This window comes from Toxoplasma gondii, chromosome VIIa, assembly GCF_000006565.2.
Source record: "Toxoplasma gondii ME49 chromosome VIIa, whole genome shotgun sequence".
Classification (NCBI taxonomy): domain Eukaryota; phylum Apicomplexa; class Conoidasida; order Eucoccidiorida; family Sarcocystidae; genus Toxoplasma; species Toxoplasma gondii.
In genome coordinates this window covers 1178580-1202490 of record NC_031474.1, presented here as the reverse complement: position 1 = coordinate 1202490, position 23911 = coordinate 1178580, and the positions used below count along the sequence as shown (strand labels likewise).

The following is a 23911-nucleotide window of genomic DNA, read 5'->3' as shown; positions in this document are numbered from 1 at the left end:
GCGACACCACGTCCCGCCTGCGCAGAACATCTTCAAGGCTGAGTACCATACCTAAAATACCCAGATATGCATAGCAACATACGCTTTAGAAGGACCTTACTACATTCATATCCATACCGATTATACCGGTAGTGCTCGTCTTTTTGTATGTGTGCTTGTGGATACAGAGTCTGTGTATGTCAATACGTGGCCTTCGCAGTCGCCGACCAAATGTCGGCCCAGTTTGCTGATAGCAAGAATGCGACCAGCGGTAAACTACTGTTGACCAGTTCATAGTTACGGTTTATCGATATTGCTCGCTTCAAATTTGGAGACTAGTCCACCCTTCCATTAAGAACGTGGCGGTTTTCACATGCGCTGGTCCGTTTGTCTTCCATTGCGAGGCTGAGCCAAAGGGATATTTTCCCTCTGCGCCAGGCGCTGCCTTCCCTTTCCTTATACCCGAGTTTGTATGAGGGCTCGCTTCCCTACATTGATCACTAACGGCCCTGTTGAGCCCCGTCAACCGCTGACACACTGAGCCTCTTCTACCGTGCAAACAAGGTCAAACACAGCAGAAGCAGAACATGTGTTCGCTGTCTTTGAAGTTTTCTACAGCTACTTCATCTAGAAATTCCTCTTCCGCACGCACAGTCGTCCTCCGCGACTCTAGAAAAGAACCGCGTTCGTACTCTGTGCGCATGTAACACGCGCCTCATCTAGCAATCATTCATCTCGTCAGGCGAAGGGTTTTTATCGCGTGGAAATTTAATTGAGAAGCAGACATGAACAGCTTTTCCCGAGGAGGTAGACTGGAAGTAAACGACGAATATCGACGGTAGTCTACGCGAAAAGTCTTTTTCCCTTTCAAGTCGGGTTCTTCGCGTAGTGTCACCTACAGGACGGAAAAGCGAGCAAACATCTGCAGGAGGCCGGGGAGTCCCTCAAGGTCGTCGACTGCGCTTGATGTGCCACAGCGGATTCCAGGAATTCATTCTTCACTGTTCATATACCCGAGGCGTCCACTATGTCTCCATCCGCCACTCTACCGTCGTTTGAGGAAATTGCTTCTCTTCCTAAGATCGAGCTGCATGCCCACCTCTTCGGATCCATCCGCGTGCCCGTTCTGGAAGAGATACGACAGAGGGCAGCCGAGGAGCATAAGCAAACGACGGAGAGTTGCTACGGGGCGAATGCAGATGAGGCAGCTGCGAATGTCGCTCGGATCGAGGGAAAGTGCATCGACATAGGGGACGCGTTCGCATATTTTTCGGCCGTCTACGAAATTGTACGGCGAAAGGATGACATCGTTTACGCGCTTCGGAGGGTCCTTGAAGATTTCAGTCAAGATAACGTCGTCTACCTAGAACTGCGGACAGTAAGTGGGGAGGCGAATCGGCTGCCTTCTCCGGGTTCTTCCCTTTCCGTTTTGCCGGCCTTCTTTGATGCCTGCTGTGCAACCCCCGTCCCTCTTTTACTTATCAGTCGTCGTGTTCGAGTGAACATGTGAATATTCGTGCAAAGTCTCCGTCTTTAGTCTTCCTTGTTGGCGTTGAGTGACAAAGTGTCCGCGTGATGCTCCGGCTGCCGTCCCGTAAAGCTGTCACTATAAGAGAGACGGGGTGTATTGGGAAGCTCTATCGTTTGCAGGACCTCTCATATGCCGCGAGGGAACTTAGTATTTTCTCATGCGTGCCATTCTTTGTCGGTTTGAGGGGACGTTGCTTTTCGGCCGCTCGAGGTATCTTCTCTCCTGAAACGGCATCGTGATCTCAGTAGAAACGATATCGAGAGCCCGAAACGAATATTTGCCTAAGGTTCAGTGATTCGCTTTCTCGTCGAACTCAGCTGTGCTCTCCTTCGTATGTGAACTGTTACTGGCTGTTCCGCAGACCTTGAAAACGATTCCGGAAGAAGGGATCGACCCTGACAACTACGTGGCCTTGCTAGTTGAGGAGCTGAAGTCTGCTGAGAAGCAGTACCCGATGATCGTAGGTCTTGCGAAGTGTCAGAAGCCCACACAACGATGCGAGCGGCATGTTCTGCGCGCATCCATCCCCCTTTCACAGCTCCATGACGGAAGCGAACGAGAGATCGTGAAACGCATTTGTCGTGGAAATCATTTGAATTTTCGACAGTCGAAGGACCCGAGCTTCGTCGGAAAGCCGTTTTCTGTTTTCGAACCGGAGCGTTTTTTAGTCGCAGTAGATGCGGACTGAGTGTAGCGTGCAACTTTTGTGGTGATATCGAAGTTCCCGCAAGCGTTGACTCGATGAACGTTTCGGTTGTCGGGTGAAATCAGACATATTTGCAACTTTTGTTCTCTAGAAGGCTATGAACGGAACAGAAGCTTTCCTTTTGTCGTCTCTTTCGCTTCCCTTCAGGTACGCCTCATTCTCTCCTTGAACCGTAGTCGGCTGACAAGCGAAGTCGAGACGCGCGAAGAAACTGTCAAGATTCTCGATCTGGTGGCGAAATATCCGGAGTGGATTGTAGGTAATGGGCGAAAGCTGTCGCCTCTGTAAAGGGAAAACACAGTCGCTGACTGATGGTGACCGCTGTTGCAAAGGCATCATGGTGAAGTGAGGTGCTTATAGTCAGCGTCATCAGACTTTGTGAAATAATCCAAAATTGCTTGCGTGAAGAGAACAAATCCTCATAACGGGACGTCGTCCCTCCTGTAGTTGAGAAAGTTGGCACAGAAGCATGCTTCATTGGGTTTCAAGGAAAGGACTGAGACTGGCCTTTCACTTCACATGGCGGCAATACTCGAGGCCTTCTGTCATGTCTGTGGCTTGTCAATCTTTCACGTTTCTCAGGTCGGAGTGGATATTGCCGGCGATCCTCGCAAAGGAAACATCTTGCCTGCCTTGGAAGTGCTCGAAAAAGAGGTGATGAATCCAAGTGGCGCGCACCACGGTAAACTCAAGGTCACAGTGCACACGTCGGAAGTGGTACGTTGAATTTTCTGTGTCTCATAGGCGTTCATGGTAATTCTGATAGACTGACTTGCAACCTTGTTGTTTTGCTTCAACTTGTGGCTACTGTGCCAGCAAAGCCAGAAACCCTGCTCATCAAGAGAAGGGGAACACATCCAGCTTCCGTGACATTCTTGGAACGGTCACTGCAGTGTGGCTTCTTGCAGGAAGGTTCGGAGAAGGAGACGAAAGCTGTGTTGAAGCTGGCACCTCACCGTATCGGTCATGGGTGCTACCTGGTAAGCTTCATTGTGTCTGATGTGCTGTCGACCCTACCAGAGACCAGGTGCACGTGTCACAGCACTAGGCGTCTGTGTGGCGCGTATGGTGGATGGTATTTCCGTGCTTCACAGCGATATTCCAAGCTGACCGGACTCTGGAAAAAAGTTTCCACAATTTGTGAAGACTAGCCTCCGTCGTCCAGACCCCAGCGGAGAGCACCCACACCTTAGCTTCAAACTCACTGGTAGTGTCTGGGTCAATTTGGCGTCTTTTGTGAGAAACTCTGTGGGGTTCACAGGCTGTTGATCAAAGGGAGTTTCTCCTCAAGGAAAAAATCTGCGTCGAGATTTGCCCCTCTTCAAACATGTGCACACTCAACCTGAGGTAAGGCAAATGCAAAAAGAATCAGGTTGAAGAGCACAAAATCCTCCCGTGCAATCTCGCTTTGCTGCTGCTTATTCTAGAGGACCTTGAAGTCAGCATCCAATTCTTTCAAAATGACTCGCTTTGCGTGCCGTTCTTCGATTTTCCGGTGTCTCAGAGATTTGAAAGACCATCCTTTTTCGTACTACTACGGCAAGAAAGTGCTCTCCAACGCCGTTTGCATCTGCACTGATGACATTGGTACGCTGGCTCAACAGTGGATCCCATGGGAGCCACCTTAAGGGGGGCCGTTTGGTGCGACTGTCTCACCCGAGTGAGGTATTGGGTGGACCATGCTCTGTACAGGTGATTTCTGGGCATTAATGAGGAGAGCGAAGAGCGTGTATATAAGAGAATATTTTCACGTTTTTGAAGGGGTTGCCTTGTTTGTGCAGGGCTGTGGTACCTCGTTGCACATGGTTAATCCTATGCTAGTCACGCTGCGTGTTGGCCTGTCGTTTTCTTTCCTTTTTAGGTCTCTTTGATACATCACTTTCGAAGGAACTTCATGTTCTTAGCCAGGCGTATAACCTTTCTCTATCCGATGTTATGGACCTTCAGCGGTCTGCGTTGGCGGCTGCTTTCTGTCGCGATGAAGACAAAGCCAAAATCGAGGAGAAATTCTTCCGTCCGCACATTTGATCCGTGTCGTCCTGATTGTCAAATAGAATTCAAACCTCACATTCTAAACGACTCTCCTCACGATGCGTCGTGGTCTCGTCGGAAGCATCACGCTTGCTCTACTTTGTGAAACTGTAGGAGAGCTTCGCTTGGCTGAAGTGCAGTGACAACCGAGATCCAGTTTTTTTTCTCTCCATAGAACGGACAGCATTCTCATTCTCAAGCTGTTTCTTGTCTGTCCTCAGGTTTGGTACCTTTTAATGTAGCTGTCGAGCTGATGCACTAGTCGCAGCATCTAGCGGTGCTGCATGTCGCTGTCAGTACTGAGGCGTATTTCGTGTCGCGTGGGACTATATGCTACGAGTTAGATTACTGGCTCCAACCATGAATGTCCATCCAAGTTCTACTGCGTTAGCATAGCAGAGTTAAGATGACAATTATTGTGGAAATAGAATCACTTGAACACCATGTGTTAATGCGATTGATAACAGTAACCGATTTATTAGGCATAGAACAACCTCGATACGGAATGACCTTGATGTAGAATTTTGGAATCCAGCTATTTCAGAGATTCTTTTGCTGACAAAGATTTGGTCGTCTTTATTTCCTTGCGATGTTGCAAACAAATTCCTCAAAAGGCTGGTATGTTCCTTGTTGCGGTGTGTGTGCACTCATCACGGGGGCCACGATACCGAAAACGAGCGGTTATAATACAGTTGTTTTGTGCCTGTTCCTTCTGCAAAGAAAGGCTTCACGAGGAATCGCTGGTGCCACAGCAAGAGCGAAAAAATTCGTCGTACAGCCTGCAGGATCCCCTAGATAAAAACGATGGAGATGACACGGCTCAGCAGGGCGGTGTTCTCGGACGCCTAAGCAAAGGAGTTCACAACACTATTTTGAGGCTGCTGACTCTGTAGGCAGTATTCCAGTTACCGGAAGGCACGAAGCTGGTAATGCCAAACGGGCCATATAGAGCTGAAATCACGGTTCAAGGGCTGCTGTCTGGAGACCCACTCGGGCCAATTTTCCTGCAGAGGCTAGCCGTCTGTGAAAAGCCCTGCAGCGGCCTTACAGGATTAGCAATAGTGTTGTGCTCGGAGGCATTCTCTAGAATGCGTAGCGGACGCTGCCATGCGAAACGGAAAAGGATACAACGGAGAGTTCAGGACTATGCGTTCGCAGTTCCCGCTGACAGTAGCACGTTCACGGCATGTTCCAGCTAAGGCAATCTTTTTACCACCAAAGGTTCGCCTCCAGGCTCTCGCCAACGTTTTCTTTACTTACCCCGAACCCTTCAATTGAGCGATATCAATCGACGACTGTTGCTGCCACCAGTAACAAGGGGTGCAAAAAAAGACGTCAGTTTTTTACAAGCACTATAGGTGCTACTGCTGTTGCTCCGTGACTCGTCCCTCGTCTGTTTCTTTGAGCGTGTCACTTGCCTTACAGGCATCGGTTCAGACGGCCAAAGTTTCGTTCTGTCTGTCGGGGTCTTGGTTGAAAAACTTGGCACTCGCCGGCCGTAGAGCGTCCTGAATTCTGAGCACTTGCTCACGGAGATCAGCCACGACTACGGCGTTCGGCTTCTATGCGGGAGAAATGGTCTCGTGCAACACTCCGACGCACTGGCAGTGTCATCCTACAAGCTGTACGCAAAGAAACAGTCACTCTGGCGTTCATGTCAGTTTCTCGGCATCCTCGACAGATATGTTTCGGCATGGAGATAACGCTAAAATGGCTCTCTTTGTGAGAATTCGAAAAAGACCCTTCGCGGAGAACTTTACACTCAGGCGACAAGACAGAAAGAATAGGCAATCTCCCACACTAGAAGCCTCCCGAGAAAACACTACAATTTCGAGAAGCTGCCATGGGAGACAAGCAAAAAGAAACGGAATTCAAAGAAACATATGGGTATACGTCGCTGTTTTTCTATGGTCATTCAGTTACGCGGACGGTGCTGCTTCTACAAAGCGTGTGTTAGTCGAAACACCGCACTATCTCCGCTAAAATGCAACATTTTCGCCATTTATCTCTACATTTCTGCTGCCGATTCGCGTCAGCCGGGTGGCTCTTGTGGCCTGAGCGAGCTCCTTCCGTGAATGCTTACCCCGGTCCAGTAATCGGAAAGTTTTTTCCACACTGTGACTCTGTCGTCGACTCGGCGACTATATAGCATTGTCTTTCCATCATCGTAGACGATAGGACAGCAATCAAGAACCTTCTGTAGTTTGATAACACAAAATATCAGTCACACAAATTCGAGAAACAAATCTGCCCCCGCCTCCTTCGTGGAGACAAAGAAAAGACCACGAAGCAAAACCGCAAGTTCAGTCGAGGGACATTCGTGGCTTGGGCTGTGCTGCATAACGGAAACGACAGAAGAATCCGCCTATGCATGTAAACATATGTGTATACATTCTCATACAACCAAATGAACCGGAGAAGCAAGCACCTTCCACCCTGAAACCGGCGTTAGATATCGCGTATCTCGCGAAGACGAGTCCAGAAGAAATACTAGCACAATTCTATTCCGTTTAAGTGTGGAAAGGGTGGAAAGGGCTCTGCCGAAGTTTCCGACATTTAGGATGAACTGATTGTACGGGAGGAGAGAACCTGTTGTCTTAGGTACCTCAGGTACCGACACCGTTAAACTGACATGCTGTCGCTCGTAAAACAGCTCAGTGAAGCGTACCTTAGCAAACTCAGGCGCCGCGAAAACGACGATGAAGTTCGCCTCTTGACTCACTGAAGGCGCGCGTTCAATTCGAATAACTGGACCCCACCACGTAATGTAGTTTCGTGCCGTAAAGGGATTGCAACCGGGCGGAAAGTTGCATATCAGCAGGGACGAGGCCTCGTCGAAATCTTCCGGCTGATGGTACAAGCAATTCAGGAAGCTAAATAATCCATTGCTGCCGCTACTAGATGACCGTGAAATGAAGATCCAAATAGACCGACGAAGGCATCATCCTCTCCAAATATACAGCTATATATAGCGTCTCGAATGGATTTAGTAGGAAGTCAACAAGTATCCGAGTTGGCGTTGAGGGTCAGGCAAAGTGAATTTTCAGACATCCAACCAATTCGAGCAACTGATCAAAAGAAGAGAACTGAAATGCTACACGGAACGCCATAGGAATTCCAAGACGCAGTCGATACCTGGAAGCGACCTAGACTTGCAATCGTGGCCACCCACAGCGGCAACAGATGTCAATGAGTAACAGGTCTCAACACAATTGGCATTCATGGAGTGACGCTGCCCCGAAGAAAAACTAGTTTTGGCTCTTCAGGTCCGAACCCCCCTCGAAATATCTTGTAGTTTTCTGAAACGTACCGCATAGCATTCAGTCAGAGTATTCATAATTTGGCTCGGGTCGCTAGGACCACTGTCTACCCGCAAGCTGCTGGTCGATCGCATGCTAGTCTGAGACCTCTGCGGTCGCCGCTGAATTTCAACGGTAAGTTTGCGATCCAGTTTGCGATCCATTTTCGCTCTGCGTCAACTTCTCCGTCTCCGTGTAGTTCTTCTGATTGAATCCCGAAGCCCGCCTCTGTAAGCAAGGCCGACGGCAAATCTCTTAGGTCTCCCGTTCTTTGTTACAACCGTGGCAGCGGAATCCGCCGCTCAAAGTCCCTTTACTTCGCTCACAAAAGACTCCTGATGGCGATACACTGTCCGGGAATTTTTCCTCCCCACCAATTCTACAAGGGCAGCGCATTCTTTGCGCATTGAAACACGCTTTAACTTCGTGTCTCCCGGGCGAAACGAAGGTACAATAGGCTCCTGTCTGCTGGGCCTAAAGCCACAACCCCCCTCAAAAGGTTCTGCACGTGTGCCCACGCGTGTGTTTTGTGATCGGTGCTCGAGGTCGGTCGACTCACTCAAATGAATGTGTCCGTGTCCTCTTACTCAAAAAAAGTAGACATCTCCTCTTGATCGCCTTGCTTTCGCTTGTTCACCGGTTTGGGGAACACAAGAGCGACACAATTGTAATTTGATTCCCTTCTGAACAGGCTGTAACAGCGAGCCAACAACTACTGTGAGTAACGGACAGTGAGTGGAGGACAACCTCGCTCACACAGTTTAGAACTACACTTAACAGTGATTGGAAACACAGATGACTTGATGCGGAAGTGTGCCTTTCAGACGCACACCGAAAAATGTGTATCGATAGAGAAAAAGGGCGGTAGATGCAGTTCCTTTCATGCGAAACTCTCATAAGAAGAGAAGACGTAGGCGGCCCGTTGCCCCAGAAGCCTACTTTCGTCGTGTTGAGAAAGTAGAGCTGAACAAGTGAGTCCCTATTATTCGCTAAATGCAAAAAACCATCTGTCAATTCAAAGGCTGTCGAGCGCGGCGGCATTTACTGCATGAAGTCAGGAGCCCCGAAAAGTGTCATCCCCAGCGGGAGCACGCGGTTGTACCTGTCGGATCCACGAAAACTTGACAACGCATTATCTGATTGGCTGAAAGAAAGCAAAGTTTGACGAAGCGTGCTTTGAACTCTCTGGAAGTCCTTTCAAGGTTGTTGATACGCCGAGTCGGCTAGTCAGCCACAGCGCAAACTGCGCTGCGCGATCAGACGGCGGCCAAGCCACGAGTGTGGCAGGCGACCCTCGGGATAGACAATCTGCACCAGGGTCGTATTCCCCCGTCCAAGAAGTCATCAAAATGAGATGGTAGATCCCATAGAACATTGAGGAGTTATCTGGAGAAAGTATGAGACTGCAGTGTGGAATTCACGGCAAGGGCATCGCAGCGGCGAGGACGCGTCCCGGGCAAATTTCTACGATGCTCACTTGAGGCGCAAAGCCGCATCGCATGCAGTGCCGCACGTCCGACACATTCCTCTGCAGTCATGTGTGTGTCTGCAGCGCAGCATGCATCTACTATCTTCCTCTGCCCGCCTGCCCGTATTTTGCAGACGACAGAGTCGTGAAACGCCTTCAACGTGTGTTGCTGATGTGTTGGCTCTTCGGCGGAGAACATCACCTGTTTTTTCAATGTGTCCTCCACAACTCACTTGACACAGTTGCATGCACGAATTCAGGGCACACCTTCTTCTCTGTCCTTTCGTTCCAAGTTTTTTCTCTTTACGCACAACCGGCTTTTTAGAAGGGTGTGCCTTTTCCATCACGTTTGATCACCTGGCAGTAAACTGGTGTCAGTTTCCTCTGGAACAGCAAACGGGCAGACGCCCGGCCCTCTGGAGTGCTTGCCTCTTTCCCCATTTGCGCCTTCCACGGGGCAGAGAGGAAAATTACGGCCACACAGGCATTTCGGTTCCCTAGGTTAGCTCAAATGAACTTGAGCGGGCCAGGATTCCCCTTCATCCGAGGTCGAAAGGATGGGAAGGAGCGACCCCATGCCTTTCCCAGGTGCTTTGTAGGCGTTTGACAGCGGCGTACTCTTGTGTAGAGGCTCAGATGGTGTGAAGACTTGTCTGGAGATTCTGCGTTGTTCGTTTTCGACCCCAGTGAGACCAACAAGGCCTTCTTGAAGAGAGGATTGTCTCAGGTGAAAAAAGATTGGTGCCCAAGGGCAATCGGTCACCGTTTTTCGGGCCTCCGCCACTTCCACCACTCATCCTTATTCTGCGGATTCTGCCGAAGGTGGCGCATCTGAGCGACTGGCCCCGTCGGAAAGGCTGCCGCTTGTCGCTGTCGCTTGAGTCTGTTCCACAAGGTAGTATGGCGCCTTCTTACCTAGTGGATGAACCTGTTCCCCTCCGAAAGGTCTGCGGGAAGCAGGCCGGGCGAGAGTTGAGGCATGTTGCGCGCGGTCTTCTCCCTCCGAAAGCTTCTCTCCGGTGCCTTCTCTCGGCTCTTCTTGTCGTTGAAGCGTTCTTTATTCCTGTGGTGTTCGGCGCCAAATTTGAAGATGAGGCCGGCATAAACGACTGGCTTTCGGAACAGGTGGCCGACGTCACGCATTTGATTCCGAGCGAGGACACCGGTCCTTCGGATAACACTTTTTTTGTTGGAACACGCCATGGTGTCGTAGCGGCTTTCAACGAATTGGACGGCACACTTCGGTGGCGACGAGTCCACAGGGAGAGTGACCGCGTCGAACGCCTGGAACGGCACGCTTCCCACCTTATCGCTCTACTCCATCAGTCGGCAAGAGAATCACCGAAGACACCGGGGCTGACGGTGTCACCAGAACCGGGTCGACCCGGGCTGTACGTACAGATCGACACCACCGGCAGTCTGGTGTGGAGTGTCGAGGACGGCGTGAGTGATTTCGCCGTTGGGCGAGGGCAAGATGGCGCACCTGTGGTGGCTATCTTGAAGCACGGTGGCCGGGGTCTTGAGGCGCGAAATTTAGCGGATGGCCACGTTCTCTGGACAGCTGGAGAGGGGTCCGAGCTGTTAGAGCAGTTGCTTGTTGTCCCGGCGGCCTTGGACGGCATCACCTCTGCTCTGGCTGTCGCACATGTTTCCCTACCGCAACAGGACAGCGCTCTGGTAGTTCTGTATAGAAAAGGCCCCAATCAGCACGAACTCCGCATGCGTGTGCTTGCCTTCAAAGACGGAAAGCAGCTGGGAGACGTACCGTTCCATGCTGCTGCTTTCGAAACGCTCAGCCTCGTCCAGGGCACCCCCGAGTGCGCCGGCTTCCTCACGACCGCTGCCTCCGTGGAATCCCCTACAGTAGGTTTGAGCCGAATAACGCAGGTTTCTGTATTCTCTGCACAAGTGATTTCAGCACGTGTCATCTGCGTGGTGCCGGCTCTTTTCTGTTATCCTTGGATCTATGGCATTGCCTCCTTCGCCCCCCACCCCCGTTTTCTGTAGTTTTTTTCACACGATTATCGCTGTCCCCATGTGTGGAAAGGGGTGCGAACGGCTTACTCCAGTACAGCGTCTGCGACTACTGCACACGTCCTGTCGCCAGAACACGCTTCTGAGGGATTCCAGGGTCGCTATGTTCCCGTCGACAGAACGCGTCTCCAGTGAGTTCAGTAGATATTTCTATCAGAATGACACAGCACATCCAAGTCTAACGCAACTCACTCAAAACACTCGTGCGCTAGTCGATAAGTATCAAAAGAAAGGGGCGCTCCGCTGACCACACCAAGATCCCATGCAAGAAACGGGGTCCTGCACCACGAATCTTCGAGCGAGATTCGTCAAATTAGCTTGAATTGCTGAGTGTGTTGCGAGAGCCCTGCATGAGAGTCTTTTCGCCAGTGCCTGAAGTCATTTGCTGTCTGTGTTTAACCGCGCTGCGGGGATTCGACGTCTCCTGTCTTCAACCTTTAACCGGCTCTTATTTTGCAGACTTTGATTGTCGCCTCATCAAACGGTGAAGGGTTCTTCGTGAGCAAGCCCTTGACTCTGGGAGCTCACGGGAAGCTTCCGAAGTCCGCCAGCGCCCCATCCGTCCACGTCACTGCCCTTCCCGTGCCGGGGTGCTTTTTCGCTGTCACTGGAGAAGATTCACAGACAACGATCTACCGAGGCGAAGGCGCTGGCGAGAAGTTCCACCTGCAGCAGCAATATGTGAGTTTTTCGATGCGATAATCATCGCGTGTACGAGGGGGGGGTGGTTGATGCTTCGTTGAGACGCTTTAAGAAAGTTACTTGTTGGGGTCAGTTGTCTGGTAAAGCAGGGGAGAACGGCCCATGAACAGCGATGGTTTTCCTTTATGTGAAAAGATTGAGTCGGGCGGTGGGTCTGTTGCACCAGGTACATTGCAATGGGAGTGCCGCCGCAGGTGACAAGTAGGTTTCTCATTGGCTTGCGGGTGGTGAGCTGGGAGCAAAGGAGAGAGAGTACAGCGTATTCGGAATTTCTCAATAGATAGCTGAGGGAAAGTGTTTTGATGTTGGTAGAGAACTCCGGCCGGAAGAGTCCTTTTGTGCGTGCAGGGTGATTGAAACCCAAGAGGCGACTGTGTGCGGTGCAGGATTCGAGCACTCCACCTTAGGATCTTGCTAAACACTTTCTCCTTCAACTTTTCTGTCCATCCGTTTGCTGCATGCAGACTCTTTCGGCCGGTCCCTGGGCCTTCGGAAAGCTTTTGGTTGATGGCAGTAGAACTGCAAGCAACATCTGGACGGTGCTCGGCGGACGGGACCTGGCGACTGCTCCTACAGAGTAGGTTGGCTGTGACAGTCATGATGTAGGGTGGATGCAGTTCCCGTCCGTATTCAAGTCGCAGTGGAGCTATCCCTGGAGAGAGAGAAACCGTTTACCATCGCTTAGTTGGGGTTTCGTCGTCTCTCGGGGACAGGATGTCGCAGAGACCTCGTTGTAGTTGGTACCTCTTTTTTCGGTTTAAAATGTGAGAAGGGGGAAAGCCTCCGTCGCACTGCAGGGTGGAGAGAAAATCCCAACCCAAATACAGGAACGGGCAGGACCGCCGACTGTTTGTCAGAAAAGAGGTCTTTCCATAATTTTTCGTGGCAGGTCTAACTGGCGTTTGATACGCAAAAGGTGGCACGACCATGCGTGTAAATTGCTCACGCTCCAGCAGACCAGCCGGAACCCTCGGTCTTCAGCACTTACTGCGTCCCGTTAAACGGGAAACAGTCGTTTCACGAAAAACTCTTCGCAGGGGACTCAGTTCGATGGCGAGCATGTTGATACCTCTTTGGGCCGTGAGGCAGAGGCCGCGAAAGGTGAGTGGCCGCAGCTGTTTGTCGTTTTTGTGGGCCTGCTGTCTTTCGCAGTCTAGTTTTGGCGACAACGGTGGAGAACGATATGCTCCACGCCTTCGTCATGGACGTGCGGACCGGAATGCAGGTCCGCTATTTGTCGTAAGTGAAGCACGGGGTTCAAACGGACACTCTCTGTCTGGTTTGAGAGTGGAAGGCAGACTTCTCCGCTAAAGGATGGGCCGGCTGTGTGCACTTGTGTGCACTTATTTCCCTGCGTGCGGAGCGGAGTCGTGGGTCCTCAAGCCTTGACGTGTTTGTAGCACCTCCCAGAAGTTGCCGTCTTTCCTTTGCTCCATTACAAATCTTGTTCATCGGGGAGAGCACAAACTTAGCCGTTCGATTTGCATATGCCTGTTTTCTGATCACTGAAGAGCGGCTCCCAGTCTCGTGTGTTAGAGGTTGTCAGGTGTTCCGAGAAATGATCCAAAAGTGTGTCGCGGTCTAAATGTGGCAGGGACGCATGCAGCGAATACCTGGAGTATCACATTCCAGCAGAGGAGGTCCACGTTACTCCCGGTTGTTTTGTGAGCGTCCGCATTTTAGGGGAGCGTGTGTTGACGTTTGAATGTGCCAGAGTGGAACAGCCATACCTGCCACGAGTCTTGCTCCCTTTGCTATCATGAAAGAGGTGTTCGTTCACCCTGATATATCCTTGTAAGCAACCGACTGTTTTGTTTCTGGTTGACCCGGATGTGGTGTTTACGCTGATTCGTAGGCTTCCGTTCGAGCAACAAAAGATCGATGGCCAGAAACTGGCGATGGCCGTGGTCCAGCAGCGGCCACTAGGCGCTGTGACGCCTTCTCTCATCACACCCGAGCTGATCTTTGGTCGCCTGCTGTCGGGTGAAGCTCTGTCAGCGCGCCACGCTGTGCTTGTAACTTCTGACGCGTCACTTTCCCTTGTAACGGGAGAACACTGGGTCTGGTCGCGTGAAGAAGGTCTCGCGGATATTCGCGGAACTGTCATGTTCGCAATGCCGTACACTGCGAATCATCCTGCTGGTACGTGGTCTGCTGGACCTCGAAAATAAAAGAACAAGCAACAGTTAGGTTCGTGTCTCTTTTTTACACGCAGATGCTACTTGTGTCCACGGCCACACACAAGGCTTTCGCGTCCGTCCGGGAGACACGCGATCTGCTTTGCTCTTCTTCTTGCTCACGCTATCTCGTTGATCTTTTTCTTCCTCAGAGGCACACAACTCCTACTTCAGGATACAGATGTATATCTGCTGCGGAAACTCAACGATTACGCCCTTCATTTTGGAATGGGTGGATTCAGAAAAGGCTGTGTCCCGCGTAGGATGGATGGAGTCCGCATTCTGGGACTTCTGGTGTTCAGGAACGTGGGGAGGCGGTAGCAGAAGCTGAGCTTAGGGGCTGGGCCGAACCATACCCTCACGTGAGCCTGAACTGGAGGACGTGAGTTTTGCCTCGACACGCTCCTTTCTGCGTGCACTGTGATTTTTTGGCTTCGTGCGTGTGACCCAGAACGCCGGGACTGGTCTTCGCTGCCCTTCGTATCCACGCTTCTTCCCTCTGGGCTGGAGCGCCTGGCCTTGGAGGCTGCTCTCGCGTCCCCGCCAGATCCGTCCGTGCAGCAAACTTGGGCTGACTATTTGAAACTTCAAGCGACACGTCTCACGACCTCTGCAGTCCTGGGAGCTTTGCAGATGGCGGAGGCGACTGTGTCTTTCTGCCGGGAGGCGGTCCAGGGGGTTCGCCGCGCCGTGCAGAAAGGGTCTGGAGCCCGTGCAGGGGCAGGAGAAGGGCCAGCAGGTGAGGCGCATGTGGTTTTTGGTACTTTAAGATCATTCTTTCGGCGAGAAGGGAGTTGTGTTTCACAGAAAAGGGATGTTCAGCCGGGAAGTTGGTGTCAAACATATGAAGCCGAGAAAGAAATTCACATGCGCATGGAAACGGAAAGCAAGACGGGCGTGTGGAGGACGGGAGACGAATGGCAAGGTAGGTAACAATCTGGAGGGTAGAGTTCTAGGGGAATCAAAGGCGGCATCTGCATACACTGCTACTAGGCCGCTCGAAGGAGATCTTTTGCCGCCATCGAATTGCATCTCCTCTGGGCGGCGATAGGTGATTGAGAGCAAAGTGGTCACGTCCACAGAAGAAGGAAGACATCCCTGCTTATTACCTTAGACCGCTCGGTTGCGGCGCAGCGACATGGCGACTTCCTCTGTTTCTGTCGGCATTCCGTTTAGCAAGTGTTTCTTCCAGGATCGGAATTGAAAGGCTTTCTTGGTTAAATGCACAACTTGGCTTTGGTCGCCGTAGTTCTCTCTGTTAGTTTTAAACCCTATCCCGGTGCTTTGTTCCAACTTTTCATGGATTCCGCGTCACGACTCGCCATCGTGGTGGCCGTGTTCGGGGGTGTCCCTATTTTCCTGTCTGGTCGGGGGCTGATGTGTACGGCACTCAGATGGCCTGTGCGATCGTCGATCCGCTACAGTCCTGACGGCATGTTTCTTCATTGGAAGGGCGCGTAATGGATTTGCGTGTCGACTGTTCGATCAGGCAAGAGAGTAAAACTTGCGCCGTTCGGCTTCGCTTCTCTGTCCGCGCACACAAAGCTACGTCTTCTGGGATTTGTCGCGTTCGAGGGAACGTCGGAAGAGACTGCAGACTTGGCGCTGAACTCTGCTGCGGCTGAAGAGGTGCGGGTGCCGCGCGGACGGAAAGCGCCAGCAGTGCACGTCGATCCTCGGTTGTTTGGGTGGACTGAGTTGATCCTCGCCGCGACATGCTCTGACCAGGTAGGATGCTTTATTCATCAAACAGAAGGAATTAAAGAGCGGGAAGTGTCCAAGCACTTGCCGTGAAGAATCGAACATGTTACGGAGCGATCTGGTGTGCAGTGTCAACGTTCAACAATCTGCTTACTTACTCCCCTTCTTCTGCCGATCCCCCTGTATATCAGAATTCGACCAGGGATGGCGATTCACACACAGAGCACGTGCACTGGATTACTGGGGAGCCAAGCAGTGCGAGGATGGGCCTTCTCTGTATCCTAGGTTGGAGACGAGTCGAAACGTCATCAACGCTGGAGGCAACACGAGAGTAGACAGCAAAAATGCGAGGGGGCCGTCCGCCCAGCTGCAAGAGAGATGTGTTGCTCTTTCGGCTTGCTGCCGTACAATACACAAGTTCTTTCGAGTATTTCCTTCCCCTGTACACAGGGGACAGTTTCCGCGCAAAGTCGACTTGTGTTGTGATATCTCCGGTGTCCGTCATTCACATTTTCGCATCTTCATAGAGTAGTGTATCTTGGGGTGTGTGGCTTCTGTGTGAAGTTACGCGTCCGCCTTTTCCTGGCTGTCCTTGTGGTGAGAAGTGGCGGAAGGCAGGCGTGGTACCCTGCGTCAAGAACTTCGCAGTTTCGCATTCCGCCGGGTAAAGTTCGTTCTCCCGACTGTTTGTCCAGTTCGTATGGACGCATTTTCGAACTTCCCGATTCCTGAGTGTTCCTCGTTTGTCTGTCTCCAGATTTATGCGCTGCACGCCGCAACGGGTCTCATCGTCTGGCAGCAGAGTCTCAGTTTCTGGAAGACCCGCGAAGCACAAAGGGCAGCTTATAGAGCCTGTAGAGCGAGCAGCACCCTGGACGCTTCGCACTTTGTCGGGGTGTCCTCAACTAATGGCCGAAAAACATCGGTGGGCCGTGTGGGCCCGGACGGGCCAAGCCAGGGCCGGCCTTCGCCCGCAGGCTCTGCGTTGAAGTCCCTCGAGATGACCGGCATCGTTGGAATGCACCTCGTTGGAGAACACAAAAAGGAACTTCTGGCTATTGTTGTTGACTCAAGAGCCAAGGTCAGGAGCGACACACGAGCATCATTTGTAGCAACAGAACCGATAAGGGAACTCAAGTTGATGCTAAGGGTCAAAAAAGTGTTTGTAGATAGGGCGGCAGGCTTCCGTGCGTGACACCACGTGTGATGCGTGCGCGCCGGTGGCAGCGCGTAACCTGGGAGTGCAGATTCATTCTGTGTTTTGTGCGTGAATTGCTTCAACCATATGCGCTGGTACAGTTCGACGAAGATGTAGCGAATGAAACTCCCCAGTCTGCTCCCTGACGAAAAGAAGGGTTCCGTGTCTGAAAGACGGCTGCGCATTTCTCGGGGCGGCGTTCCCGTGCACTCTTCTGGAGTGTGTTCTCTTCCATTACTAAATGCGTGCACCTCCACGCGATAAGGATGTGTCCCCCTTCATTATCGTTTGGAGCATGTGTGTTTGCTTGCTCTTTTGTTCACCTCTCAGATCACACGCCTGGTGTGGCTGGACGCAACTGTCGGCACGGTGTTGCACGTGGCGGTGGTGCCATTCGTGCCAGCGCACATCGTCCCGCTCCAAGCTGTTAGTCCCTATCATCACCAGGTGGCAAGATCCACAACTGAGCAGAACACTCAAACCTTCTTCGAGAGAACAAACGGGGCCCTTGTGGTCGACGCCAGCGGCAAGGCGTCGGTTCTTATCCCCAGGAAGGCAGAGACCGAAACTGAGCTCGCGACGCTGGTGAGTGGTGGGACAAAGTCGGAGGGGAAATTGGTTGTTTCTTGCACGGCATGAACAAAGTCATTGGTATGTGGCACATGTTTTAGACTGCTCGCTCGATTCGTGAGCAGAGCCTGTTGAAACGAACCAAGATACCAAGCGCGGCACGACCGACGAAGGGAAAAGCACATGACGAATCTTACAGAAGTGACCACACGCAATGCTTCAACACATCACATCTCTTCAGAGGAAAACCAAGGTGCGACCTCACCTCCTTTAGGAGAAACGCGAATTCTGGTAGGGAATGGTAGTATTGGTACAACGTCTTGGTGTACTGAATGGTTGTCTTGGTATGGTTGTGTATATGTCGGGGTAACTGCTCTCGTTCGATTATCGCGTGTTTCTCCTTTCAGATAGACTGCGAGGTTGCGGGACATCTTTCGCAGCACTTGAGTCTCTACGAGTTGGACGTTGCGAGGCAGCAGCTCTTCGGCTTCCTCGTGCGCAGTGAGGAACTGCGGACTGGCGGCCAGCCTGGGGTTGCCCAGTGTGGCCTACGGATACAGAAAACGTGGAATATTCCCTTCAGTGGATCAGGCCAAGATCTAATAGGTACGCGGAGGGACCGGGAACTGACGAAAGATCTGGAAGACACCCCTGTGTCTAGACACGTTTTTAATTGGGGGACTGAACTGTCCGTTCTGAATAGCATCGGGGAAACATGGATGCCGGCGTAGCTGTTCCGGTCACCCAAAGCCGCGGCCACAAGCGAGAGAGCAGACTGCGTGTTTTGGTTGTAGCGGAAGGGACAATGCGCGTGCCAGATAAATGACCATGTGTTCTGTTTGCTTCGCATTTCCTGTGAGCAGAGAGGCAGCAACTCCTGGTTGTGCGTGGTTAGCCTTGGCTACTTTCTGTGGCTATTCCCGTGTCGTGATGCAATGGTGGGACGTGCGGAGAAGAGAGTTGGCGCGTAAATCTGCTTGTTCCGTAGCACTCGCGTCCCAACGTAGGGTTCCGGACTACACCGCGGCTCGTGCGATTGCGAGTCTGTGCGTGGAGGTCAGCGGCCGTCGTCACCGTAGAAAGAGTGTCAGCGTGATCACGCATCATTTGTAGCGTACGTATGCCTTGTGTTTTGGAGAGACGTTCCTACTGCGCTATTTTTGTAGGGCGGGATGTATCATTCCGCGCAACAGACGTGGATCTGGGTGCAAGGGTAGTGCAGAAGTCGCAGGTGATAGGCATGTGGGAAGCCTCCCCGGGGGAAAGGAAATGGTCATGAGCCCTCCGCTTTCTTTCGTGGGTTTTCTGTGTTCTCCTCAGCCTCTGCTCGGCCGCTCCACTCGGACTACCCGCACGTCCCTGTGTCGGTCACCGGTAACATCTCGATTGTCTACAAATACATCAATCCGAATCTTATGGCTGTCGTCACGAAGACAGAGGTATGGCCGATCTGGAAGTGATGCTTTTTTTGGGGTGCTTTGAGTCTCACTGCGACGTGCGTCACGCGGTTCTCTGCTGACTGCCTGCGGTATCTTGCCACGTTTTGCCAGTATGTGTAGCAGAGGGGAACAGAGCATTGAACCGACTTTGTTCTGGACTCGAAGAAGTATTTTTGGCACCCTCAAGAAGACGACCCGGTCGACGAATACGCACCATCTGAGGTGTGGGAAAGTTGTCCATGATGGTACCGAGGAAGTGTCTTTGTCGGCTGTTCTCGGATTGCCACTGAAGCATGCGTTGCTCGAGGGGACCTCCTTTTCTCACATTTGCACAAAACTTCCGGGCGTGTTTGTGTGGGTTTTGTCTCACAGCGGGGTGACACAGAACTTGATGGTGCAGGGGCGTTGCTCATGCTCCATGTGGTGAACCTCACAGACGGTTCGGTGATATACTCGGAGTACCTTCCCAGTGGGGCTTCCTTGCCTCTCCATCTAATGGTAGGTTCGCGAAGAGGTGGGGTGGTGTGCAGCTCGATCCCACTTCCGGTGAGGTTATTCCTTTGGTGTTTGTTTGATTCTGTTGCCGTGGGAAATGTTGTTGTTGAGCGTCTACTCTTGTTCTGACGTCCGTGTTTCGCGTAAAGGCTGTTGTTAGGTTTCCTCCCCACAGTTTTGATTATCTCTCTGCACAGTCTGGCACTCTGAGTCGGAGGACACTCTGGAGCGGTGGCCTGTTTCTTTCCCCGTGTCTTATCGAGGAAGGTTCATTTACGAAAAAAGACAGTTGTGCGTATGGGGCTGTGGGACTGGATGACTGACAATTGTCCGGGCGCAACTGAGAAGAAAGGAGGCGGCTAGGAAGCTTACTGACGAATCGGAACTGGAGCCTAATCCGCAGACGGACAACGCAGTCGTAGAGAGGAGCTGTAGGCATGTCGGTGGTAATCTGAACGGACCCCGATTTTGGCCTATAGAGGGTGTGAGGCCCCAGGAAGCGTCACCGTGTTCTAGGAAAATCGTGCGGATGGGACGTGACAGTTCAGAGATGAGACCTCTGTTTTGTGCTGTTGCCTCGCACCTTTTGGTAGATGTACGATAACGTCGTTATGGCGCACTACTGGAACCTCCAGCAAGCTCGTTACGAACTCCACTTCGTCGAATTGCAAGACGCGCAGAAGGACGAAGGTAGGTTTGCCTCCGAGGTGTATCGGAGTGCACGAGACATTTAGTCCGATAACAGGAACTTATTGAGCGTAAAATTCATTGTCGATGCCGAGGAAGGCGTGCGTGTGTGCACCTTTTTTTGGATACACCGACCGCTTTCCCGCGCGCACAGTTGGTTATGGATGCGTGTTCCTGTTTTCAGGGCCTCTGAGCATCATTTTTTCTGCAGCCCGACACATCGTGCCAAGACTGACAGGCTTCGAGCTGCCGCCTCCCACTGGAATCAGTCAAACGTACATTCTTCCCACGGGTGTCCGCGCCTTCGGCGTCACGGCCACGTTACAGGGCATAACCACGCGCGCCATCTTGCTGGTACAATGACTTCTCTGACTCCCCGGAGGCTCAGGAAGTCCCTCGTTAATAGGCAGTGATCTAGATAGAAAACTGTGGAATGGATGGGCATAAGCATGAGACGCTGTGGGGAGGAGTTTGCAGCAGAAGGCCTCGGTTACAAGGTCCAGTTTCATGTCAGCAGTGTCGAAACTGGGAAAGCAACGTCAGGCTCATGCCCCTTCGTGGGAGCCCGAGATAGCACGGGGCGTCGCGAGTGCCTTTCAGTCAGAGTTTGCCACAGCGTGTTTGTGCTGAAATGTTGGCAGGGCAGCCTGGCAACACTGTACCTCGACTACTCCGTACTGAGTAGCATTGGGAGGCAGGCTGCCACAGTGAATCATGATCTTTGTGCAGCTTGTGTTCACATGTTGATTGCGAGTGTCAGCGATTTCCTCCGCGATCGTGTCGATGTTCGACTGTGAGATCCCGTTTGAAGTAGGAGAGTTTTTGAGTACTGAAAAATGATACAGTCTATCTGTACCTCAAGCTCAGGTGTGCTGTTGAAGGACGTGGCCGTGCGGCACTGAAGGCAAATCACGTGTTGCCTTGGTGCGAAACCGGGTGTCAAGTCTTTGCTTTGAGGTCATCAGAGCACTGTGCAAAGTGTGAAATTGATGGATGCTGGAGCTGGGTGTCTCCTTGGCATTCAGGCAACCTCGTCGTCCCATCAGATTTACACCATGTCTACGCGTTTAGCCAATGCGCGGCGCCCTCGTCTTGTGGACGAGCGCGGGCTGCCGCTGAAAGAAGCCGGTCCCGCCCAGCAGCAACAAGAGGAGGGGGTTCTTCCGTACCATCCACTTCTGCCCCTCCTTCCTCATGACTGTATTTCCTATTATAACCAGGTACTAACTCTTTACTCCAGACGTGTCGGAATTGATTCCGAAGCGTTCTGCGTCTACCGGCACCTCCAAAAACTAAGGCACCTCAGTAGCGCAAAATCAAGCGCGCTGCCTTCATCGATGAGAAGAAGTACCTTCAGCTGAGGGTGTCTTGTTTTAAGCAAGTGCATGTATTTATGCAATAGTATTTTCTCAAGCGTACTCACATACATTATACAGGTAATTCTCTGTCGCTTGGCGCCTTTTGCCTAGAGGCACATCTGTAACACGTGGCTTGGATTGACTCTTTTGTGGCCGTTTCCTGCCATTAAGTCACGGTCCTTGGGTGCGGCGAAAGGCCATGCACCAGAGCAAGCTTGCCAGGTGCACTGTCCGCCCCCCATTAGAAACGTGTTAGGTAGCCAGGCTTCATCTAAACTGCAGAGAGTGGAATGAAAGTCCTTCATGTTTTCTTGAACAGGGTCATAGAGTGCTCATGAGCAAAGCCCTCCGGAGCCACGTCTGTGCTTTTGTTTGTCGGTGGCGCATTCAGGTGTTTCATGTACGCGGCATTGCGGCTCACCACACCTTGCGCGAGTCAACTTCTTCCACTTTCGCCTTCGGTCTCGATCTCTTCTTCTCTCCTGTGCAGCCTGCCAAGGTGCGTTCACTTTTCAGGTGTAGTACGCTTGGCGGTGACTGTAGACAAAGATTTCTGTTTGTAAACACACAAGACAAAGCACTCGCGCAGCACAGCCTTGCGGCAGGACAGGTGCACGATGTGAAAAGTGAAGCAACTGGATGTCTTCTCCTTTCCCTTCATGCCTGGTTTTGTTTGATAAAGACTGCGCCCCGTGTTCAATCGTCGATGCGGTTTGGCGCCTAGATATTTTCGTTGAAGTGTGCGGCTTATGGGGGCGCCCTTTTCGCTTTTATGGGCAGTTTTTATAAATCCGCACTCAAAACAGCGTTTCACTTGGCAGTCTCAATGTGGCAGGTATGTATCTTTTTGATAGCTTCGTTTGACGAAAACGTTGCGGTCCTGCATCACACAAGCATGATCTATAGGCTACGCCCTCTACAGACCTCTTACTGTTTTTCCGAAATGCCTTTCTCCAAAAATCGGTACAGTCTGTCGTCCGTGTCTCACAATACAAAACACTACCGTTTCTGTTTTCCGTTGAGCCTTGTCAGGGATACGACGTCCTCAGTTCTCAGTTCAACTACGGTCTCCTGGCGGCGGCGATGGTGACTCTTCTAGTTTTAGTTGTTCTAACGCGCTGGCGAGCGAAAGAGGCAGATTTGGCAGCCAAGTGGAAATAAGAGGCGAGGCCTGGAGAATGCGGCACAACGCAGTTAGATGGCGACTGCCGTGTCTCTTCTTTCTTTCTGTATGCGGCGAGCGCCGTTTTTTCTGATGGTTGGTGGTTCTCGACAATCAAAAAAATGAAAATCTTGGACCGAAGGTGCTTGAGCCATTTGTGCAAAATCCTCCACCCTGTGTCGGGTCGGACGATGCCACGGTTTCGCCCCCCACCACCACCAGCACCAAACGTTCTAGAAGCTGGGGGGTCGTCAGCCTTTGTCCTGCAGTGGCGCAGGAGAAAAGTTTTAAATTCGTATCGTTGCATTTGTCGTGCTCCCGCTGACCATCGTCTTGAGTTCTTCATTGGGAACAGCAACGCATGCCAAACGGAGGAGGCTGAACGTGGGTGATTGCTAGTGCCGCACCGACTTGGTGTGGTGCCAAGCGTCAACCACAAATAGCGCATAGCTAAGGGCTCTGCCGTCTAGAGTACCTTGCCTCGTCCCCCCAGTGACACCATTTTTCTGCGTTGTATCTGCGGACGCGTACGTCTCGAATTTGTCTCCCGCATCCCCCACAGTACGGTTTCTGCCATGTTTTTGTCTGCGCCTCTTGTTCCATGTTTTACGGAGTTGCTCCTATGTTGGTGTCAACTTGTTCTTCCTTAGTTTTCCTTCCTCTCCATGGGTGACTCCGAGGTGGATACGATAGTTTGAAGACCCAACTGGAAAGAGACGTTTTCGTCATACCTCTGATCCAAGGAAGGCCGGACGGCAAATGGCCAAGCAATGCACATGGTTGGAGAGCTGTCGGCTCCTAGACTCCAGGCTCCCATTCTCTGTCAGATGTGGTCTGTCCTTTGGTCGAGAAGTCGACGATGAATAAAGCAAGCGTGTGGCAGTGGTGTCGGTCAACACGCTCTATGGGAACATACTCTTCAGGATGGACCGTGCAGCAATACTTTGTTGTCAGGTAGCGCTAGTTTTTACTTAATGGGGAAGGCAGACTCCAAAGGCTCCCAGATTGACTTTTTTTCGAAACCGCCACACATCAACATTTTGTGTGTTCGCGCCGTCTGGGGTCGCTCTCCAATGCCTGCAAGTTTGACGTCTTGTAGGGGCGACAGACCGCAGAACTGTGCGTTGTTTCAACGCGTATCGAGGCAACACCCGAGCACGAGCCTGTAGCCGTTGTCGAAGTAAGGGAGTTGCAGACCGATTCCGCATGACCCGTATATGCTTGCGATACCGGTTTTTGTAATAATGCACTCCCTGTAAGGTTGTTTCTTCCCATTCGTACTCACCCTCGCCGGTTTGCTGACTGAAGAGACTGCTGATGAAGACAACAGGAACATATGCGTGTTTCGTCTTCTGCACCTCTTGTCTGAACCAC

The 23911-nt window shown here is 51.8% G+C and overlaps 3 protein-coding genes across 3 annotated transcripts; 2 read left to right on the top strand and 1 right to left on the bottom strand.

Moving 5' to 3' along the window:
- The first annotated feature begins 736 nt into the window (after positions 1-736).
- On the top strand, positions 737-4866 carry TGME49_205720 (Adenosine/AMP deaminase domain-containing protein). Its single transcript, XM_002367762.2, has 8 exons — positions 737-1357; positions 1872-1970; positions 2364-2471; positions 2799-2933; positions 3125-3196; positions 3478-3563; positions 3721-3803; positions 4078-4866. The coding sequence occupies exons 1-8, from the start codon at positions 1007-1009 to the stop codon at positions 4242-4244; spliced, it is 1101 nt and encodes a 366-aa protein (XP_002367803.1). The 5' UTR covers positions 737-1006; the 3' UTR covers positions 4245-4866.
- Positions 4867-4886: 20 nt separating this feature from the next.
- On the bottom strand, positions 4887-8945 carry TGME49_205730 (hypothetical protein). The gene is made up of 4 exons (XM_018779349.1): positions 7558-8945; positions 6916-7095; positions 6331-6444; positions 4887-5869 (listed from the first exon to the last, which is right to left on the bottom strand). The coding sequence occupies exons 1-4, from the start codon at positions 7708-7710 to the stop codon at positions 5858-5860; spliced, it is 459 nt and encodes a 152-aa protein (XP_018637259.1). The 5' UTR covers positions 7711-8945; the 3' UTR covers positions 4887-5857.
- Positions 8946-9129: 184 nt separating this feature from the next.
- On the top strand, positions 9130-23689 carry TGME49_205740 (hypothetical protein). The gene is made up of 17 exons (XM_002367764.2): positions 9130-10877; positions 11508-11729; positions 12215-12327; positions 12903-12989; positions 13606-13892; positions 14379-14666; positions 15417-15655; positions 16386-16709; positions 17157-17411; positions 17804-18002; positions 18717-18835; positions 19208-19333; positions 19924-20020; positions 20202-20371; positions 21043-21237; positions 21767-21874; positions 22408-23689. The coding sequence occupies exons 1-17, from the start codon at positions 9915-9917 to the stop codon at positions 22534-22536; spliced, it is 3921 nt and encodes a 1306-aa protein (XP_002367805.1). The 5' UTR covers positions 9130-9914; the 3' UTR covers positions 22537-23689.
- Positions 23690-23911: the final 222 nt, after the last annotated feature.